The sequence below is a fragment of the Nothobranchius furzeri genome, chromosome 6 (genome assembly GCF_043380555.1).
Source record: "Nothobranchius furzeri strain GRZ-AD chromosome 6, NfurGRZ-RIMD1, whole genome shotgun sequence".
Classification (NCBI taxonomy): domain Eukaryota; kingdom Metazoa; phylum Chordata; class Actinopteri; order Cyprinodontiformes; family Nothobranchiidae; genus Nothobranchius; species Nothobranchius furzeri.
Window position 1 is genome coordinate 29260146 of NC_091746.1, and position 16657 is coordinate 29276802.

The 16657-nt window shown below is 48.3% G+C and overlaps 2 protein-coding genes across 4 annotated transcripts in view; both read right to left on the reverse strand.

The window, feature by feature from the left end:
- LOC107395003 (son of sevenless homolog 1) overlaps nt 1-720 on the reverse strand; it is a 68621-nt gene extending 67901 nt beyond the window's left edge. The window contains 1 exon segment of the mRNA XM_054743873.2: nt 411-720. Coding sequence (XP_054599848.2) covers nt 411-497 — 87 coding nt within the window. The 5' untranslated portion in view covers nt 498-720.
- A 6124-nt stretch (nt 721-6844) lies between these two features.
- tmem178a (transmembrane protein 178a) lies at nt 6845-14068 on the reverse strand. Of its 3 annotated transcripts, none has more exons than XM_015972367.3 (4): nt 13463-14068; nt 10412-10525; nt 7314-7451; nt 6845-7229 (listed from the first exon to the last, which is right to left on the reverse strand). In XM_015972367.3, the coding sequence occupies exons 1-4, from the start codon at nt 13968-13970 to the stop codon at nt 6988-6990; spliced, it is 1002 nt and encodes a 333-aa protein (XP_015827853.1). In that variant the 5' UTR covers nt 13971-14068; the 3' UTR covers nt 6845-6987. The 3 variants fall into 3 exon arrangements, with proteins under 3 accessions (XP_015827853.1, XP_015827844.1, XP_054599847.1); XM_015972358.3 differs by having other exon boundaries at nt 10412-10528; XM_054743872.2 differs by having other exon boundaries at nt 6845-7451.
- Nucleotides 14069-16657: the final 2589 nt, after the last annotated feature.

The window sequence follows — 16657 nt, forward strand, 5'->3', positions numbered from 1 at the left end:
GGTCCATGTTGTGTGTGTGTTGTTGTGGGTCCATGTTGTGTGTTGTTGTGGGTCCATGTTGTGTGTGTTGTTGTGGGTCCATGTTGTGTGTGTTGTTGTGGGTCCGTGTTGTGTGTGTTGTTGTGGGTCCATGTTGTGTGTTGTTGTGGGTCCATGTTGTGTGTTGTTGTGTGTCCATGTTGTGTGTGTGTGTTGTGGGTCCGTGTTGTGTGTGTGTTGTGGGTCCGTGTTGTGTGTCCATGTTGTGTGTGTTGTTGTGGGCCTGTGTTGTGTGTGTTGTGGGTTAATTGTGTTATGTGTCCATGTTGTGTGTGTGTTGTGGGTCCATGTTGTGTGTGTTATTGTGGGTCCATGTTGTGTGTGTGTTGTGGGTCCGTGTTGTGTGTGTGTTGTGGGTCCGTGTTGTGTACCTTCTCCAGGGACGGAACCAGCAGGCCTTTCCACTTCACGTTGTTGTCTTCGCTGAAGAAGTCGTACTGCGGCTGCGCGGCCTGCATGGCTGCGGCCCCGGGACGTGAGACCGCAGCGGGACACACTCACGCAGCTAGACGGTTTACATGAACGTTGTGCCTGCCTGTCCGAGTCCAGAGGTCCGGGTGACGCCGGTACGGTCCTCCAGGGCAGCTGGCATCACAGCAACCATCCTCCGACGGTTACGGAGAGCGGAGGTTCCGCAGTAGACCGTTAGCTCCGTGCTGCTCTGTCGGGTGTCGCTCAGTCCGCCGGCTCGGTTCTCCGCGAGGAGGGCATGGTAACGTTAGCAGTAGCTTCCTTCAGTTCCCGGGCTGCTGCCGGTTACGGCTGGACTCTGACGAGCTGGGGCTCCGGTATGGATCCGTGGGTTACTCGGTAAGGTTCCTGCTCACCAACATACCGCCTTAACCCCGTTTAAACACCGCGGTCCCTCCGGTTCTTCGGACTGAATCGTGTCACTCCTAAGATCCGGATCCGGGGCCCGACAGGCGCCCCCACTCACCGACGTTCACCGTGGAGTTTGTTGTGACTGTAGCGGTACCGTCCACGGCGCAGCAGTGAGCATGCGCAGTTTGCAGCTTCTGACGTGTGCCAACAGCTCGAACCTGAGCCACGCGGCCTGTGTCGGTACTGCAGGAAGTGAAGGTTTTAAAGGGCCAGACGAGAAGTTCGGGTGTTCCGTACACGACACTTACCTGCATACGAGCTCAGGTGGCACAAGGGCTGTTTAGTTCTAGACCCGGTCCAATCAGCCCAGGTCTGAACCCTCACCCTTAGTCATCCGTTTAGTCATTAGGAACACTCAAAAGGTGCTGAAACCGTCTGGAGAAAACTTCACCTTTGCTGAGTACCGCAGTACACCAGAACCAGGGGCGGTTCTAGAGGGGGGCTTGCAAACCCCAAGCTCTCCTCTCACTGATGACTGAAATCAACTAAACTTTATTTATATAGAGCTTCACAGAAGGCTAATAACAGATAAAACCAAACATTTTATAACCAACATCCCACATCTCCTCTACCTGAGCAAAATATGACGTCTTATTCAATCAGCCAAAAAGAGCACACGTCACCCCTCTTTTCATTGAGCTCCACTGGCTACCGCTAGCAGCACGCATCAAATTCAAATAGCTAACACTAGCATACAAAGTCCTGGATGGTACGGCTCCCATCTACCTGAATCCTCTTGCAAAGGCTTACGTCTCGGCCCGGCCGCTCCGTTCATCACAGGGTGGTCGGCTAGCAGTGCCTACACCACGCTCAGGACAATCCAGACTCTTCTCATGCATCGTTCCACCAATGTGGAATGACCTTCCAAGCACTACCAGAACAGCAGCTTCCTTTTCAATTTTCAAGAAACTCCTGAAGACCCTGCTCTTCAGAGCATGGACGTAATTTTCACTTGAGAAGTGGGGGGGACACGGGGGGGGGGGGGGTTTACAGAATGCTCTAATGGGAAACAGGTTTCAACACAAACGGCTGTTTTCCGCTTGGTCTTAGAGCTCAACCAGTGTCAATTTAATATAGCGTAATATTGTTTTTGGATGGTAAAAAGTGCAGGGGTCAAAACTTGATTTTGGAAAAAGTGGGGGGGACATGTCCCCCCTGTCCCCCCCCCAAAATTACGTCCATGCTTCAGAGAGCATCTTCTAAACTAGCACCCTCCCTGCACCCGCCCCCCCTCTCTACCGTCCACTCCTTGTTTCCTACTCTCCATGACTGATGTCAAGTTGTTGTTGTTATTGTTGTTGTTAGCCTAAAGAGCAACATGCCGATTATCACTTGTAAGTCGCTTTGGACAAAAGCGTCTGCCAAAAACATAAACATGACGTCTTATTCAATTTCAGTTAGGAAATGGAAATAGTGCCACGTTGAACAAATAAATAAACATAACCTGTTTCCAGCAGCAGCTGAATCACTTTCTTCGAGAGAATCCTGACATGCCCACTGTGCAGGGCAAATTCCTACTTCCACACCGGTCATATATTCATGTTTCGAGTGAGAGAAGTATCTGAAGAGTGTATAACAGGTGAAACTTGAAAATTCAGATTTATTTCAGTAAAAACAAATGGGAACCAAACCAAGCGAGTACATAAGTATGATTACACTTTTTCTGATTTCCGGCATTTACAATCCTTGTTTCATTGATTCATGTAATATTCTAATTGTCTGAGATTTTGAATGTAGGGTTTTCATCAGGGGTTCTGGAGAGGAGGTAGCCTGGCCTGCCAGAATCGTCTTCTGTTTAATTCTGCACAGAGAACGAGTCTGGTAACTCACAGGCAGAAGCACTGGAGGGGCGGGACTAGGCAGCACAAAGTAACCAATCAGAAAAAAGATGGAAATCCCGACTGTATCGCACGACGCTGTAGTTTTCTAGCTGTAGTCAAAAATGGAGTCTGGCAACGGCGCAAACATCTTTCTATAGAAGAAAGGCTTTTAGTGCTTCTACTAGTTGTGTCCAAGTTATTTAGACCAGAGGAAAGAGCCGCAGCGAACTCCGCTTCAGTCGCCATGTTCGACAAACTCTGCGTTGTGGTGTGTGACGTACGATACTCAGCGCTGATTGGCTCGGTTAGAAATCTCCCGGGGAGGGGTTATTTGAATAGGAGAGTTACCAGACTCTTGCTCTGTGCAGAATTAAACAGAGGATGAGTCTGGCAGGCCAGAGAGGAGGGTCCGTCGGATTGTTGAACCTCAGATTCAGGAGCAGCAATGTGGTTTTGGTCCTGGCCGTGGAACACTGGACCAGCTCTGTACCCTTAGGGGGATCCTGGAAGGTGCGTGGGAATTTGCCCAACCAGTCTACATGTGTTTTGTGGATTTGGAGAAGGCGTTAGACTGCGTCCCTTGGGGGGGGCCCTGTGGGGGGTACTCCGGGAGTATGGGGTACCAGGCCCTCTGATACGGGCTGTTAGGTCCCTGTATGACCGGTGTCAGAGCTTGGTCCGCATTGCCGGCAGTAAGTCGGGCTCGTTCCCAGTGAGAGTTGGACTCCGCCAAGGCTGCCCTTTGTCACCGATTCTGTTCATAACCTTTATGGACAGGATTTCTAGGTGCAGCCAAGGTGTGGAGGGCATCCGTTTTGGTGGCCTGAGGAGCAGGTCTCTGCTTTTTGCGGATGATGTGGTCCTGTTGGCTTCATCAGAACGTGATCTTCAGCTTTCGCTGGAGCGGTTTGCAGCCGAGTGTGAAGCAGCTGGGATGAGAATCAGCTCCTCTAAATCTGAGATCGTGGTCTTGAGTCGGAAAAGGGTAGGATGCCTTCTCAGGGTCAGGGATGAGGTCCTGCCCCAAGTGGAGGAGTTGAAGTATCTCGAGGTCTTGTTCACGAGTGAGGGAAACCTGGAGCGTGAGGTCGATAGGCGGATTGGTGCTGCATCTGCAGTGATGCGGGCGTTGTACCGGTCTGTCGTGGTGAAGAGAGAGCTGAGTCAGAAGGCGAAGCTCTCGATTTACCGGCCGATCTACGTTCCTACCCTCACCTATGGTCATGAGCTTTGGGTAGTGACCGAAAGAACGAGATTGTGGATACAAGCGGCAGAAATTAGTTTTCTCTGAAGAGTGGCTGGGCTCTCCCTTAGAGATAGGGTGAGAAGCTCGGTCAATCGGGAGGGGCTCGGAGTAGGTTCACTGCTCCTCCAAATCGAGAGGAGCCAGTTGAGGCGGCTCGGGCATCTGGTCAGGATGCCTCCTGGACGCCTCCCTGGTGAGGTTTTCCGGGCACATCCAACCGGGAGGAGGCCTAAAGGTAGACCCAGGACACGCTGGAGGGACTATGTCTCTCACCTGGCCAGGGAACGCCTTGGGATTCCCCCGGAGGAGCTGGCCCAAGTGGCTGGGGAGAGGGAAGTCTGGGCCTCTCGCCTTAGGTTACTGCCCCCGCAACCCGACTCCGGATAAGCGGATGAAAATGGATGGATGGATGGATGGATAAAGGCTTGATATATCTGGCTGTGCATGGAATGAGTCTCATATATTAGTTCCACCTTTAAAGTTGAATTAGTGACAAATGAGCTTTTGCACCATAGTTTCGCCTGTGTGTTCAGTTTGTAAAAGTTCTACCAGATAATTTTCAATATGACATTTTGATGCCAGTACCAGACATCCATAGTTTTAAGACTGTGTGGACTTTACTATTTAGGGGATCAGCTGATCTGAAGGAACCTGGATGGTGTACGTGGTGTTAGCCCGACCAGCCAGCCGCATTCTTCCTTATGGGAAGCATTGTTCGTTCTCCGTGTAGGCAGAGGATGAGTCTGGCAGGACAGGCCATCACGGTGCAGGCCTGCAGCAGCTCAGACCGGTAGGAAGCAAAAAGCAAATCGATGGATTTTAAAATGAATCCTAGAATGCCGAGGCAGGGTTAGGAGCCAAAACAGGAAATGGGTCAAACAACAGTGTGTAGCAGCATCCTGCATCACTAGAGCAACACAGCATCACTGATTCCTTCATGAAGTCCATGTAAAAATAAAAGTCTTTTTCTTCTCTTTAGGCATTAAAATCATCATTTCACTGTCAACCAAACTGATGACACACAAACATACGTGGTGCGTTTAGCTGACCCAGTAGCCACAGACCAGAACCTGGTTCTGAATCTAACGATAATGTTAGTAACTTAGCTCTTGCTGTCAGCTGATTACTGGAACAGCTGACTGATGACATTTCTTGACGGCTTTGCGACGTCGAACCTCAGCAGGAAACTGAAAACATTTCAAAAAGTAAGTCGAGCAAAAAAACAGAAACGCATAAACAAACATCTAGTTAGTAAACTAAACATCAGAAACCTCAAACGGATGACAGGAACAGCTTTGTTGGTGTTTACATGTTTATTTACAGCTCAGCCACAGATGCCTTGAGAGTCCAGAAGGGGGCAGCAGAGTCTAATGAGAGGGGGCTACAGGGGGCAGCGGAGCCTGGGGGTGGGGCGTATGCAGCGGTTCTGACCAGGTGTCAGTTTTAAAGACAATAGGGTAAAGTTCTTTGTGGTTCTGTTTAGAGTCCGGATGGACCAGAAGAAGATCCACATCAGCACTAAAGACAATGGAGTCTTTCTGACAGTAAAGCTCAGGGGGTGATATCGGACTCGGGGTCACCTGGACCTGAGGAGCCCGGAGCATCAGAGGTCATCAGTACCCACAGTTGGTTCTGAGTGGCTTTACCAAGAAGATAAGTCCAACTTAGCCCGTAACAGAAGTTCTATGGGGGAACAGAACCTCACAGATGGGAGTACCAGGTGGATTCAGCAGGTTCAGGAGCTGTTTCTGCAGAACCTACAGGTTCTGGCAGGTGTCTGGGTTAAGGACAGGAACCAGAGCTGGAGGTTACAGCAAAACCAAACTCCATCCTGTCTAGTACCTGGATCTGTGACCACACCTGCACTTCCTGTGTGAACCAAGGCTCACATTCCCGATCAGCAGCAAGATCCAGTTGGTGGTTCTGGGTGATCCATTAGATCTGTGTTCCAGCTGCGATCCAAACCTGCGGCTGGCTTTCTAGACCAGTTCTGACAGGTGTGTATCTGCTCAAAGGTGGGGTTCCCCAAAGCTCTGGTTCCACTGAAGACGGACTCCGGGTCTCGTGTGTGCCGAACCATCTTTAAGAACATTTCAGAAAGTCGAGACCCAACGACCCAGAATGGTTCTGTTCAGAAGGATCCTCGGAGTTTAAATCACAATTGTCTTCATGCTGCTGAGAACGGACACACCAAATAAAACACTGTAAAGCAGGTTCAGGTCTGGAACCAGAACCAGACCATGACCCAGTCTCCATCCCGGAGCCGGTCCATTGGCTGTTGTGGATCAGGAGGCGTGGTCAGAAATCTGATCAATGAGTTTTGATTGGTTGAACTTAAGATTGGTCACAGCAGGTTTATTAATCACGCTGTACCAGATCTGGACCAGGAGCAGAACCACAGGTTGGTTCTGAAAGCTTCTAGACTATTTGTTAGGCTGTCAGGTGAGTCCAGGTTAGGTCAGCTACTTCAGTCAGGTGACCCGAATGAAGCTGACCTACCCTGGACTCGCCTAGACCCGCCGGGTCCTTCCACACAATGCTGGGCCAAGGACGTGATCCCGTCTGGATCCAGAACCATCGATGGTCTACAGGAAACCAGAGACTCGGGTTGAACAAGGGTTTCATCATTTCTTCATGAACCTGGTCTAAAACCAGAATGTCGTAACAATAAAACAACTGAATCCTCTCAGAGTTCTGGGTCCAGTTCTGATAACGACTTCTTGGTTGTTTATTAAAAAGAACCTTTAATAGGAATGACGTCACCTGTGGCCACGCCCAGCTGTGATGTCACTTTATCCAACAGCACACCTGACTGTCTCTGCAGGAGGTCTGAATCTGAAACGTGGACAGACACCTGGACTTAAAGACCTTGTCCCACTTGTCCTTTGTGTACAGAATTAATGGCGTCCTCCAGCAGGGCGCGCCGTGCTTCTGGTGGAACCAGGAACCAGCCCAACTGGGTCGAAACGACGTTCAGGTTCTCCTGAACCTCCTAGAATCTCAGACGGAGGACTCGCGAGCCATCTTGGATCTCAAAGCTCCCGCCCGACTCAGGAAGGGGAAGGTGGTTCCGAGACAGCCGGCGGCCACCGTGAGACCCAGACTGACCCAGGCACAGCAGATGGACCACCCGTAGCCATGGTCCACATCAGACGGAAGACCGTAGATGAAGGGGGGCTTCCTGGAGAAGTCGTAGGTCATGCTGGCTGCGTAGGTGCACAAGGAGATGGTGCAGAAGATCCCTGGAGACAGAAGAACCACAGACCGGATCAGAACCACAGAATCACACACAGACACAAAGAAGAGACACAAAGCAGGTGAGTCACCTGCCATGAGGAACAACAGGCCAGAGACGTGCTGCGTCAGACTCTCCTCCCAGAAGAACCCCACAGAGGCCACGATGCTGCCGCACAGCAGGACCGCCGCTGCCATGCCCAGGAACCCTGCAGTGATGCGCCGCAGGTCTGAGAGCACACACACACAGATGATCGTCATTCTCTATGATCTGGGTGTTCTAAAGGTTCTCCTAGAGGTTCTCCAGCTGATCCAGAGTTCTGATGAGAGATCAGACTCTCCAGCTTCAGCATCTCTATGTCGGCTCCCTGGAAGATCCAGAGCTGGATCTAAAATTCTACCTCCGAAAGCTCTGACAGATGGTCGTTTGTTGTTCCAGATGTTCCCAGCATCCAGATGTCTAGAACATCCTCACTCTGGAAGCTACTCAAACGGTCAAGAACAAAGCTGCTGACCTTTAAGGACAGCAACACGAGTGCACCGGTCACCAGAGAATGCCGAGTAAGCCTGCTAAGGTTAGCTTTAGCTGAAATGCTAATCCGCATAGCCAGTGTTTAAAACACATCAGCTCCAGATGTTCGCCGTGCACCACCGTGCACGACCTTCTTCTGAGAGGAAAATGCTGATGGTGATGAGCTGCAGTGTAGCCACAGCTGCCCTGGACCTCACTGACAGAGGTGAGGCTGCCGAGCACAGGCGCCACCGGTCCCTCCGACCACCACCAGCGGGCAAGGTGGGTTAAGCGTCTTGCCCAAGGACACAACAGCAGAACTTTCTGTCAGGAGCCGGGAGAATCGGACAACCGCTCTACCGCCTGAGCTACTGCTGCCTCGGTTTAGTCGTACAGCACCGAATCACAAGAGTCGTCTCAAGGCACGTCACAAAATAAAACATTCTAATCCAGTTCACTTCATTTTGCCATTATGCTGCATGGTGGCGCAGTTGTTAGCCCTGCGGCCTCACAGCGAGAAGGTTGCAGGTTCGAAACTCGGCTGCTGCCTTCCTGCGTGGAGTTGCGTGTTCTCCCCACACGTGCCGGGGTTTCCTCCGGGCACTCCGGTTTCCCCCACAGATCACAGCATGCCCTATAGGTTATAAACTGTACGTCGCTTTGGTTAAAAGCGTCAATAAACGAACATAATTAGCTAAAAGATTCCTATATAAGGAACCCAGCAGGTTGCATCAAGTCACTGACTAGTGTCAGACTTTACAGCAATCCTCATACTATGCAAGCATATAGCGACAGTGGAGAGGAAAACTCCCTTTTAACAGGAAGAAACCTCCAACAGAGCCTGGCTCAGTATAAGCAGCCATCCTCCACGACTCACTGGGGTTGAGAAGACAGAGCAGACACCCGTGTGGAGATCCGTCTGCTGACTGTAGCGATGGGTACCGAATTCGGTACTTTTTAAAGGTACTGACCGAATTCCATAGTACCGACTGACCACTGATTCACACCATTTGAAACGGTGCCTCGTTTCGGTACCCGTCCTTCATAACGAGAACGTGCCTAGACAGCTGCGCATGTGCAAGAGCGTTATGTCGTCGGTCGCTGCGAGCCAGTTGTAAACAGAGCAGCATGGTAGAAAGAACGCACGCTAAAGCTTGGGTCCACTTCACTAAATGTGATGGGTAACTGGGTGATGATGAAACCAGCAACAACGATCTAAGTGAGACATCCTCATCTTAATCTGCTCCAGTAGGTAAATAAAATGTTTAAGATAACGTTAGCTTGATATGTTAGCTTCCATTCCGCTAATGGTGCGTTCGCTTTCTCCTCGGAACTCCGAAATTCCGACTAGAAGAACATGAACGCGCTCTAAAGTTTGGCTTTGCTTTACTAAATGCGACGGGTGATTGGGTGAAGATGAAACCAGCGACAACGATCTAAGTGTGAGGCATCATCGTTTTAATCTGCTCCAGCAGCTAAATAAACTGTTTAAGATAACGTTAGCTTGATATGTTAGCTTCCATTGCCACCATTGTTATCAGCTAATGGTGCGTTCGCTTTCTCCTCAGAAATTCTAACTTCCCAGTAGGAAAAATCAAAGAAAAAAGACGGCAAAAGGAAAGAAGATACACAGTAAATTTAGTTCACAGTAAAGATGTTTGCTTCAGTTTAATTATCAGCTTATAAAACTACAAGGACGATGTTAAAATACAAACAGTTGTATGTTATTTATCGTGATATTTATCAAATATGGTTATATATTGAGAAAAATATGTATTTAATTATAAAAGAGAATTAAAATATTAAACACTCAAAAGTATCTAAAATTGGTACCGTTGAGTACCGGTATCAATTCCTAGGTACCGGGAATTAGTACCGGATCTATTCAAATGTCAAAGGTTGTTATCTTATTGTTGTTATCGATTCAAATGTCTCATGTCTTTATCTTAAGAGGCGCCATATAGAAACAATTTCTTCTTCTGGTTCTGTTGGACGGTTCATCCTGTTGAAACATCCAACAGAACCAGAATCGGAGGATTGTATCGAGGTGATATCTGAATCTAATCAACTTTAAGAATAATCTGACTTTTAAGAACTTAAACTCCACCACAACCTGATCCAGGTTAGATTTGGTGCTTCTTACAGAGTCTGGAGAGGACTTGTGTTGTGAACTTGATGCTGACGCTTCCCTCTGACTACCTCCATCAAGCAGGCGGGTCAAGTGCCTTGCCCAAAGACACAACAACTGCAACAGACTGAGCAGGCAGCAAACCTGCAACCCTCTACTTACGGGGGCGGGGCTTAACTCCCCTGCCACACTTTGCAGTCTGAAAGCAATCAGAAGAGAAATCTTTTTATCATGGCAGTAATGAGGCAGTTAGATGCAGAAAGACATTGAGCGTTGCCATGACAACCACCTCCTGCTCGCCCCCCCACTGTCCTTGTTTACTGTTACATAACTGTCAGGATATGTAACCATGGCAACTGCAGACAAACTCAGAGGAGTCCTCCAAAGTACAGGTCAGAGTAGAACATTCAATCTGTGATCAGTACGTGTGTGTGTGTGTGTGTGTGTGTGTGTGTGTGTGTGTGTGTGTGTGTGTGTGTGTGTGTGTGTGTGTGTGTGTGTGTGTGTGTGTGTGTGTGTGTGTGTGTGTGTGTGTGTGTGTGTACACTCACGCAGCAGGTGCCACTCGTCCTGTTGGATGGTTCTGGTCAGGTTCAGAGGGATGTTCCTGAGTCTGACGGGCTGAGAGAAGTGATACTTGACAGCTTTGCAGCGCTGTGCAATACCTGCTGAGTCACACAGGTAACACACACAGTTTTAATGTCCAAACACACACATGCTGGTGTTTTCTACCTGCTGGGACGTAGCTGCTTACTCTACCTGGTCCCCACCTTAGGAGGGCTAACCTGGACTAGAACAAGAATCAACACAGCTAACAAGGACAACAGCAGACCAAGACAAACTGATATCAACCCTAACCAGGTTGTGTGTGTGTGTGTGTGTGTGTGTGTGTGTGTGTGTGTGTGTGTGTGTGTGTGTGTGTGTGTGTGTGTGTGTGTGTGTGTGTGTGTGTGTGTGTGTGTGTGTGTGTGTGTGTGTGTGTGTGTGTGTGTGTGTGTGTGTGTGTGTGTGTGTGTGTGTGAGATTCTAGTCCATCCAGGACACGAAAAACTAAATTATAAAAGAAAAAAAGAGATGGGAGTGGTTCTCCTTCCCAAGACTCATCTGAGCTCTACAGGTTCTGTTCTACAGAGCAGGATCTTCAGATCCAGGATGTGAGATCCGAGTCAAAAATGAAAATTAAGCTCTGGGGTTCTGCAAAAGCTAGTTACCTAGCAAAACAGGTGAGCAACCAGAGGACCAATCATTGCCATGGATCAGCAGAGAAAACCAAACAAACATCCCAGACAGCAGCTGTTTGTTGCTGCTGCTTGTCCTCAGACCAAACATGAGCAGCTCTATTCTGATCTGGGTCCAGCCTAATGCAAGCTAATCAGATGAAACATGATGGAGCATAATGTGATTTAGAAAGCTATAATCTGATGTGCCAACAGCAGCCCAGAGGTCAGATCGTTTGGACTCTCAGGCTGCTGGAAATGCTGGCCAACGGTTTCTTCACCCAGTTTCTCTGAGAGGCTCTATGGAGCTCAGCCTGCTGGTCTCAGATCAGAAACGGGTTCATGCAACAGAAACCAGTCTGTGAATTCCAGATGGTGGCTCAAGTGGACAGGGCAACGATTGGAAGGTGCACAGTTCAATCCCAGACCCCAAGCAGGCCATGTGTGACCTTGCACTCGGTGGCGTACAAGTCACTGCTCCTCAGGGATGTGCCCAACGCAGAGACACCATTTCCCTATGAGGACGAATAAAGCATCAATTACTATAAATATTATAAACCTGTAGAAATCACAGATATGGCTGACCACATACAACAAAAACATGTTCTTCAACGAAAAACCTCAAGACTGGAAATCAGAGAGGGAGATAATCATCCAGCACCAACCAACCAATACAAATGGCAACCAATTAGTACAACCAACCACCAACCAGTACCAACTAACCAACCACCAACCAGTCCCAACCAAGACCAACTAACCAACCACCAACCAGTACCAACCAATACCAACTAACCAACCACCAACCAAGACCAACTAACCAACCACCAACCAGTACCAACCAATACCAACTAACCAACCACCAACCAGTACCAACCAATACCAACTAACCAACCACCAACCAAGACCAACTAACCAACCAGTACCAACCAATACCAACTAACCAACCACCAACCAAGACCAACTAACCAACCAGTACCAACCAATACCAACTAACCGACCACCAACCAAGACCAACTAACCAACCAGTACCAACCAATACCAACTAACCAACCACCAACCAGTACCAACCAATACCAACTAACCAACCACCAACCAAGACCAACTAACCAACCAGTACCAACCAATACCAACTAACCAACCACCAACCAAGACCAACTAACCAACCACCAACCAAGACCAACTAACCAACCACCAACCAGTACCAACCAATACCAACTAACCAACCACCAACCAAGACCAACTAACCAACCACCAACCAGTACCAACCAATACCAACTAACCAACCACTAACCAAGACCAACTAACCAACCACCAACCAGTACCAACCAATACCAACTAACCAACCACCAACCAAGACCAACTAACCAACCACCAACCAGTACCAACCAATACCAACTAACCAACCACCAACCAAGACCAACTAACCAACCAGTACCAACCAATACCAACTAACCAACCACCAACCAAGACCAACTAACCAACCAGTACCAACCAATACCAACTAACCAACCACCAACCAAGACCAACTAACCAACCAGTACCAACCAATACCAACTAACCAACCACCAACCAAGACCAACTAACCAACCACCAACCAGTACCAACCAATACCAACTAACCAACCACCAACCAGTACCAACTAACCAACCACCAACCAGTACCAACCATTACCAACTAACCAACCACCAACCAGTACCAACCAACCAACCAACCACCAACCAGTACCAACCAAGACCAACTAACCAACCACCAACCAGTACCAACCAAGACCAACTAACCAACCACCAACCAGTACCAACCAATACCAACTAACCAACCACCAACCAAGACCAACTAACCAACCACCAACCAGTACCAACCAATACCAACTAACCAACCACCAACCAGTACCAACTAACCAACCACCAACCAGTACCAACCATTACCAACTAACCAACCACCAACCAGTACCAACCAAGACCAACTAACCAACGACTACCAACTGATTAGTACCAACCAACCACCAGTACCATCTAACCAATAAGTACCAGCTAAACAGCCAGCCAACAAACAGACCTAGCTCAGTATGGTGACAGAACCGCTGACACCACCAACCTTAACTCTCCTCAACAACAGGAAGTGTTTCACACCTGAGCAGCGGCGGAGGGATCTGAAAAGACGACAGCAGCTGGACACCGTTTCCCAGAATGCTTCACGGTGACGTTTACTGCAGAATTACAGCATTGGGATGTTTTCACCCTCTGGTGTGATGTCAGCAGGTGCTGTCACTGCAGGAGTGTGTGCGCGCACTCACACTTGTGCTGTAGAAAATTGTGTGAAATGGATATAAACATCTGTCAAAGTGTGTGTGCGTGTGCGTGCGTGCGTGTGTGTGTGTGCGCTGACCCCGGTCGATGAGCCTGTCGATGTCCGGGTCCAGGTCTTTGAAGAAGCACTCCCTCCACAGGCCGAAGTGTTTGGGGAACAGCGGCCTGCCGCACTCCGTCTCCAGGATGCCCATCCCCAGGATGGCCCGCCAGTTCTCCAGCAGCTCCTCCTCTCTGCTGCCCACATGCACGGGCTTCATCAGCGCCACATCCCGCTGCCGGGCTCCGCCGCTGCCGGTGTCCACCAGCGGCAGGTGGTAGATGGGCATCTCGCGGTTCTTCTGGTCGTTGGAGTCGGAAACGTCGCAGTTCTGTTTGTGTCTGCGGGTGTCGGTCTCATACCAGTGGTCGGTGAAGATGGCGGTGACCAGCAGCAGTAAGGACAGCGAGCTGAGCGCGAGGCTCACCGCGGACACCTTCACCGTGGCCGGCCGGGCTCTCTCCATGGCTGGGACATGGACCGAGCCGCTCCCACTCCCGTTACCGGAGCGGGTCCCGACGCTTCCGCTATTTCCGTTACTGGGCATCTTCTGCTGACATCCTCGCGCGCATCCTCGTCAGCTGTTCTTCGTTTGCCCTCGAGAGCTCGTTGTCATGCCGACTGACGGACTATCCGCGCTGCGTCAAGGTAAACACTGGTAACACTGCGGCGCCGGAAGTGAGCTTCCTTCAAAATAAAACGTTTTTACCGGAAGTACATCTTCCGGAAAAATGTAACACAGCACAGGTAGGCATGTTTACACCAAAAAGTGGTGTGTTTACAGAAAAGACAGGTGTGTTGCTCATTGCAGTGAAAGGTAGTTTCAACAGGAATGTTTACTTTTTTACAGTGTCTGGAGAAGATTCTTGTTGTGACTTGGCACTATATCAATAAACTGAATTGTTTGTGTTTTATAGCAAAAACAGGTTTGCTCGCAGCAAAGACAGATGCTTAATTTAATGACTTCAAACAGCTGGATTAGGCCTTCTCCCACAGCGTTGACTCTTATATAAGCGAATCAGGAGGACCGTTGCTGCATTTCCTTGGAAACCAGGTGACCGTGGCCTTGTGGGAAATCTCAGGTGACTGCAGCTCTCAGCCTCTCAGAGGGAAATACGTAAGCTTGACTTTTCTGTTGATCAATAATTCAACATTCTCCCTGTTGGCTTCTGCTGCTTCCTGTAACACAACACCTCCTTCCCCCCTACCTACAGTCTGTCACCGCCAACCTGCAGATAACTACCTGTCATCATCAGATCTAATGAATCAGATGTTTTTACATGATCATTCACCGGTTAGCCTAATCACACACACACACACACACACACACACACACACACACACACACACACACACACACACACACACACACACACACACACACACACACACACACACACACACACACACACACACACACACACACACAGCTTTGCTTAGCAAAACTGCCTCCAGATTCAGCATCATCTGACCTTTTAACACAACTCTTCCATCCCGTCGGTGCTCAACCAAGCTTCCCCTGATAGGGTCTGGTTTTCTACACAACACCTGACAGGAAGCTGCGTCTTCTTTCCTACAAATTTTACATTTTTACAAACAGAAGAATGTTGAAGAAAAAAAATCAAGAAAAGGTACAAACTGATCAACAGGAGAAACGTTCTGTCTAAAGCAACAAGAACTCATTGACACTTATATGTCCAAATAAAGTTTAAAGGGATTTTGATGTTAGATGAGGTGGACTAGGAAGATAATCCTAGCCCTACCAGTGTACACTCAGCAGCTCCAGCAAACTAAAGCTGAGGAATCAGACCAGGGGTCACTGGCCAGGATGGAACAAAGCAGAGGTCTAATTAACGCCCAGCCAGAGCCCATTCTCTCTCCGAGGTGTGAATATCCTCTCTATGATGTGCTGAAACAGCAAGATGATAGAGGTCACTTCCTAAAAGGTGTGTGTGCGTGTTGGGGGGGGGGGGGGGGGGGGTATTGATCATAACAACCCATGGTCCATTAGTTCCCTGGTGTATGAGGAAGGTGTATGATATGAAGATTGCTGTAATGATGCTATTTGCTGGGTTCCTTATATAGGAAACTTTTCTTATTGGCTTAATGAACTGACCTGAATTGGAATGTTTATTATGTGAAGTGCCTCGAGACGACTCTTGTCGTGATTTGGCGCTATATAAATAAACTTGAATTGAATTGAATTAAATTCATTTTAAATGAATTGGTGTACACTTGTTCCTGCAGACACATTAGAAACAGTATTGGTGTCTATCTACAAGGGAAACCAGTAAATAAGTTCCTTAGGCCTCTTCAAAATAAAAGCCTGACTGTTCTCAGTGTGTTATCTTCATCAGAGACAATAAAAGTCAAGATCAACCAACCAGTCTGATGTTTGACTTGTTTAGTGATCCAGCTGGTAATGGTAACATCAGAAATTTAGCTAGAACGAGTAGAAACATGACTTTCACCAGTGAATGATTTTCAACAATCTGAAGAATCTCTTTAAACAAAACGTTAATCCCATTATTCCTAACTTTGGTAATCCTAATCTTGGTAACCCTAACCCTGGTAATTCTAATCCTATAACCTCTTAGTTCTTACAGGGCAATGGGAGTGACGTAGCACAAGGGTCTGTTTTTGTCATTAAACATATGTCGAACTTGAATGAAACGTTTAAATCAAGTTTCTGTGAAAGGATACGTGGGATTAATTCAACACCCTGACTACTCAAACTGTCTTCTGGATCTGATTAAAATTCTTATCAGTCTCATCTGACAGAGTGTTTAAAGAGGATTTTTTTGTTTTCTAAATTAGCCTTGAAGCAGACATAAGTAGTTAAGCATATAAGCATCAGTATTTTAGTTTATTTTCCTTATGGGGTTCTTTGATCCAGTCAACATGTCCATCAGGGTTAGGATCAGTCAGAAAAAGAGATTTGCTGCTGTTATCTGCTTTCTCAGCTCAGCGGCCGTCTCAGTAAGAGGAGAAATAAAAGCTCTAAATTTATTCTAGTCAGCTAAAGGATGACGATCATGCCTTTGATGAGGCAGCAACAATCAATACAAGGACTCTTGGATGAACACATCCATCCATGATAACTGTGATTGCAAAACTCTCACTCTGTCTGCATTCTGAGCAGGTAACCTGCTGCTCACAGAGCTTCACTCAAGGTCCACTGAAGGTCGTCAGCTGCCGCAGAAAACACTACTGCAGAATCACCCTCAAGAAAAC

What these genes read in the sequence shown, in the direction of transcription:
- tmem178a (XM_054743872.2), bottom strand. Translation starts at nt 13,970, where the DNA reads ATGCCCAGTAACGGAAATAGCGGAAGCGTCGGGACCCGCTCCGGTAAC. An exon ending in CGACAGGCTCATCGACCGGG is followed by an intron (nt 10,526 to 13,462) that starts GTCAGCGCACAC and finishes GTGACTCAGCAG; the next exon opens with GTATTGCACAGCGCTGCAAA. An exon ending in GGACGAGTGGCACCTGCTGC is followed by an intron (nt 7,452 to 10,411) that starts GTGAGTGTACAC and finishes GTGTGCTCTCAG; the next exon opens with ACCTGCGGCGCATCACTGCA.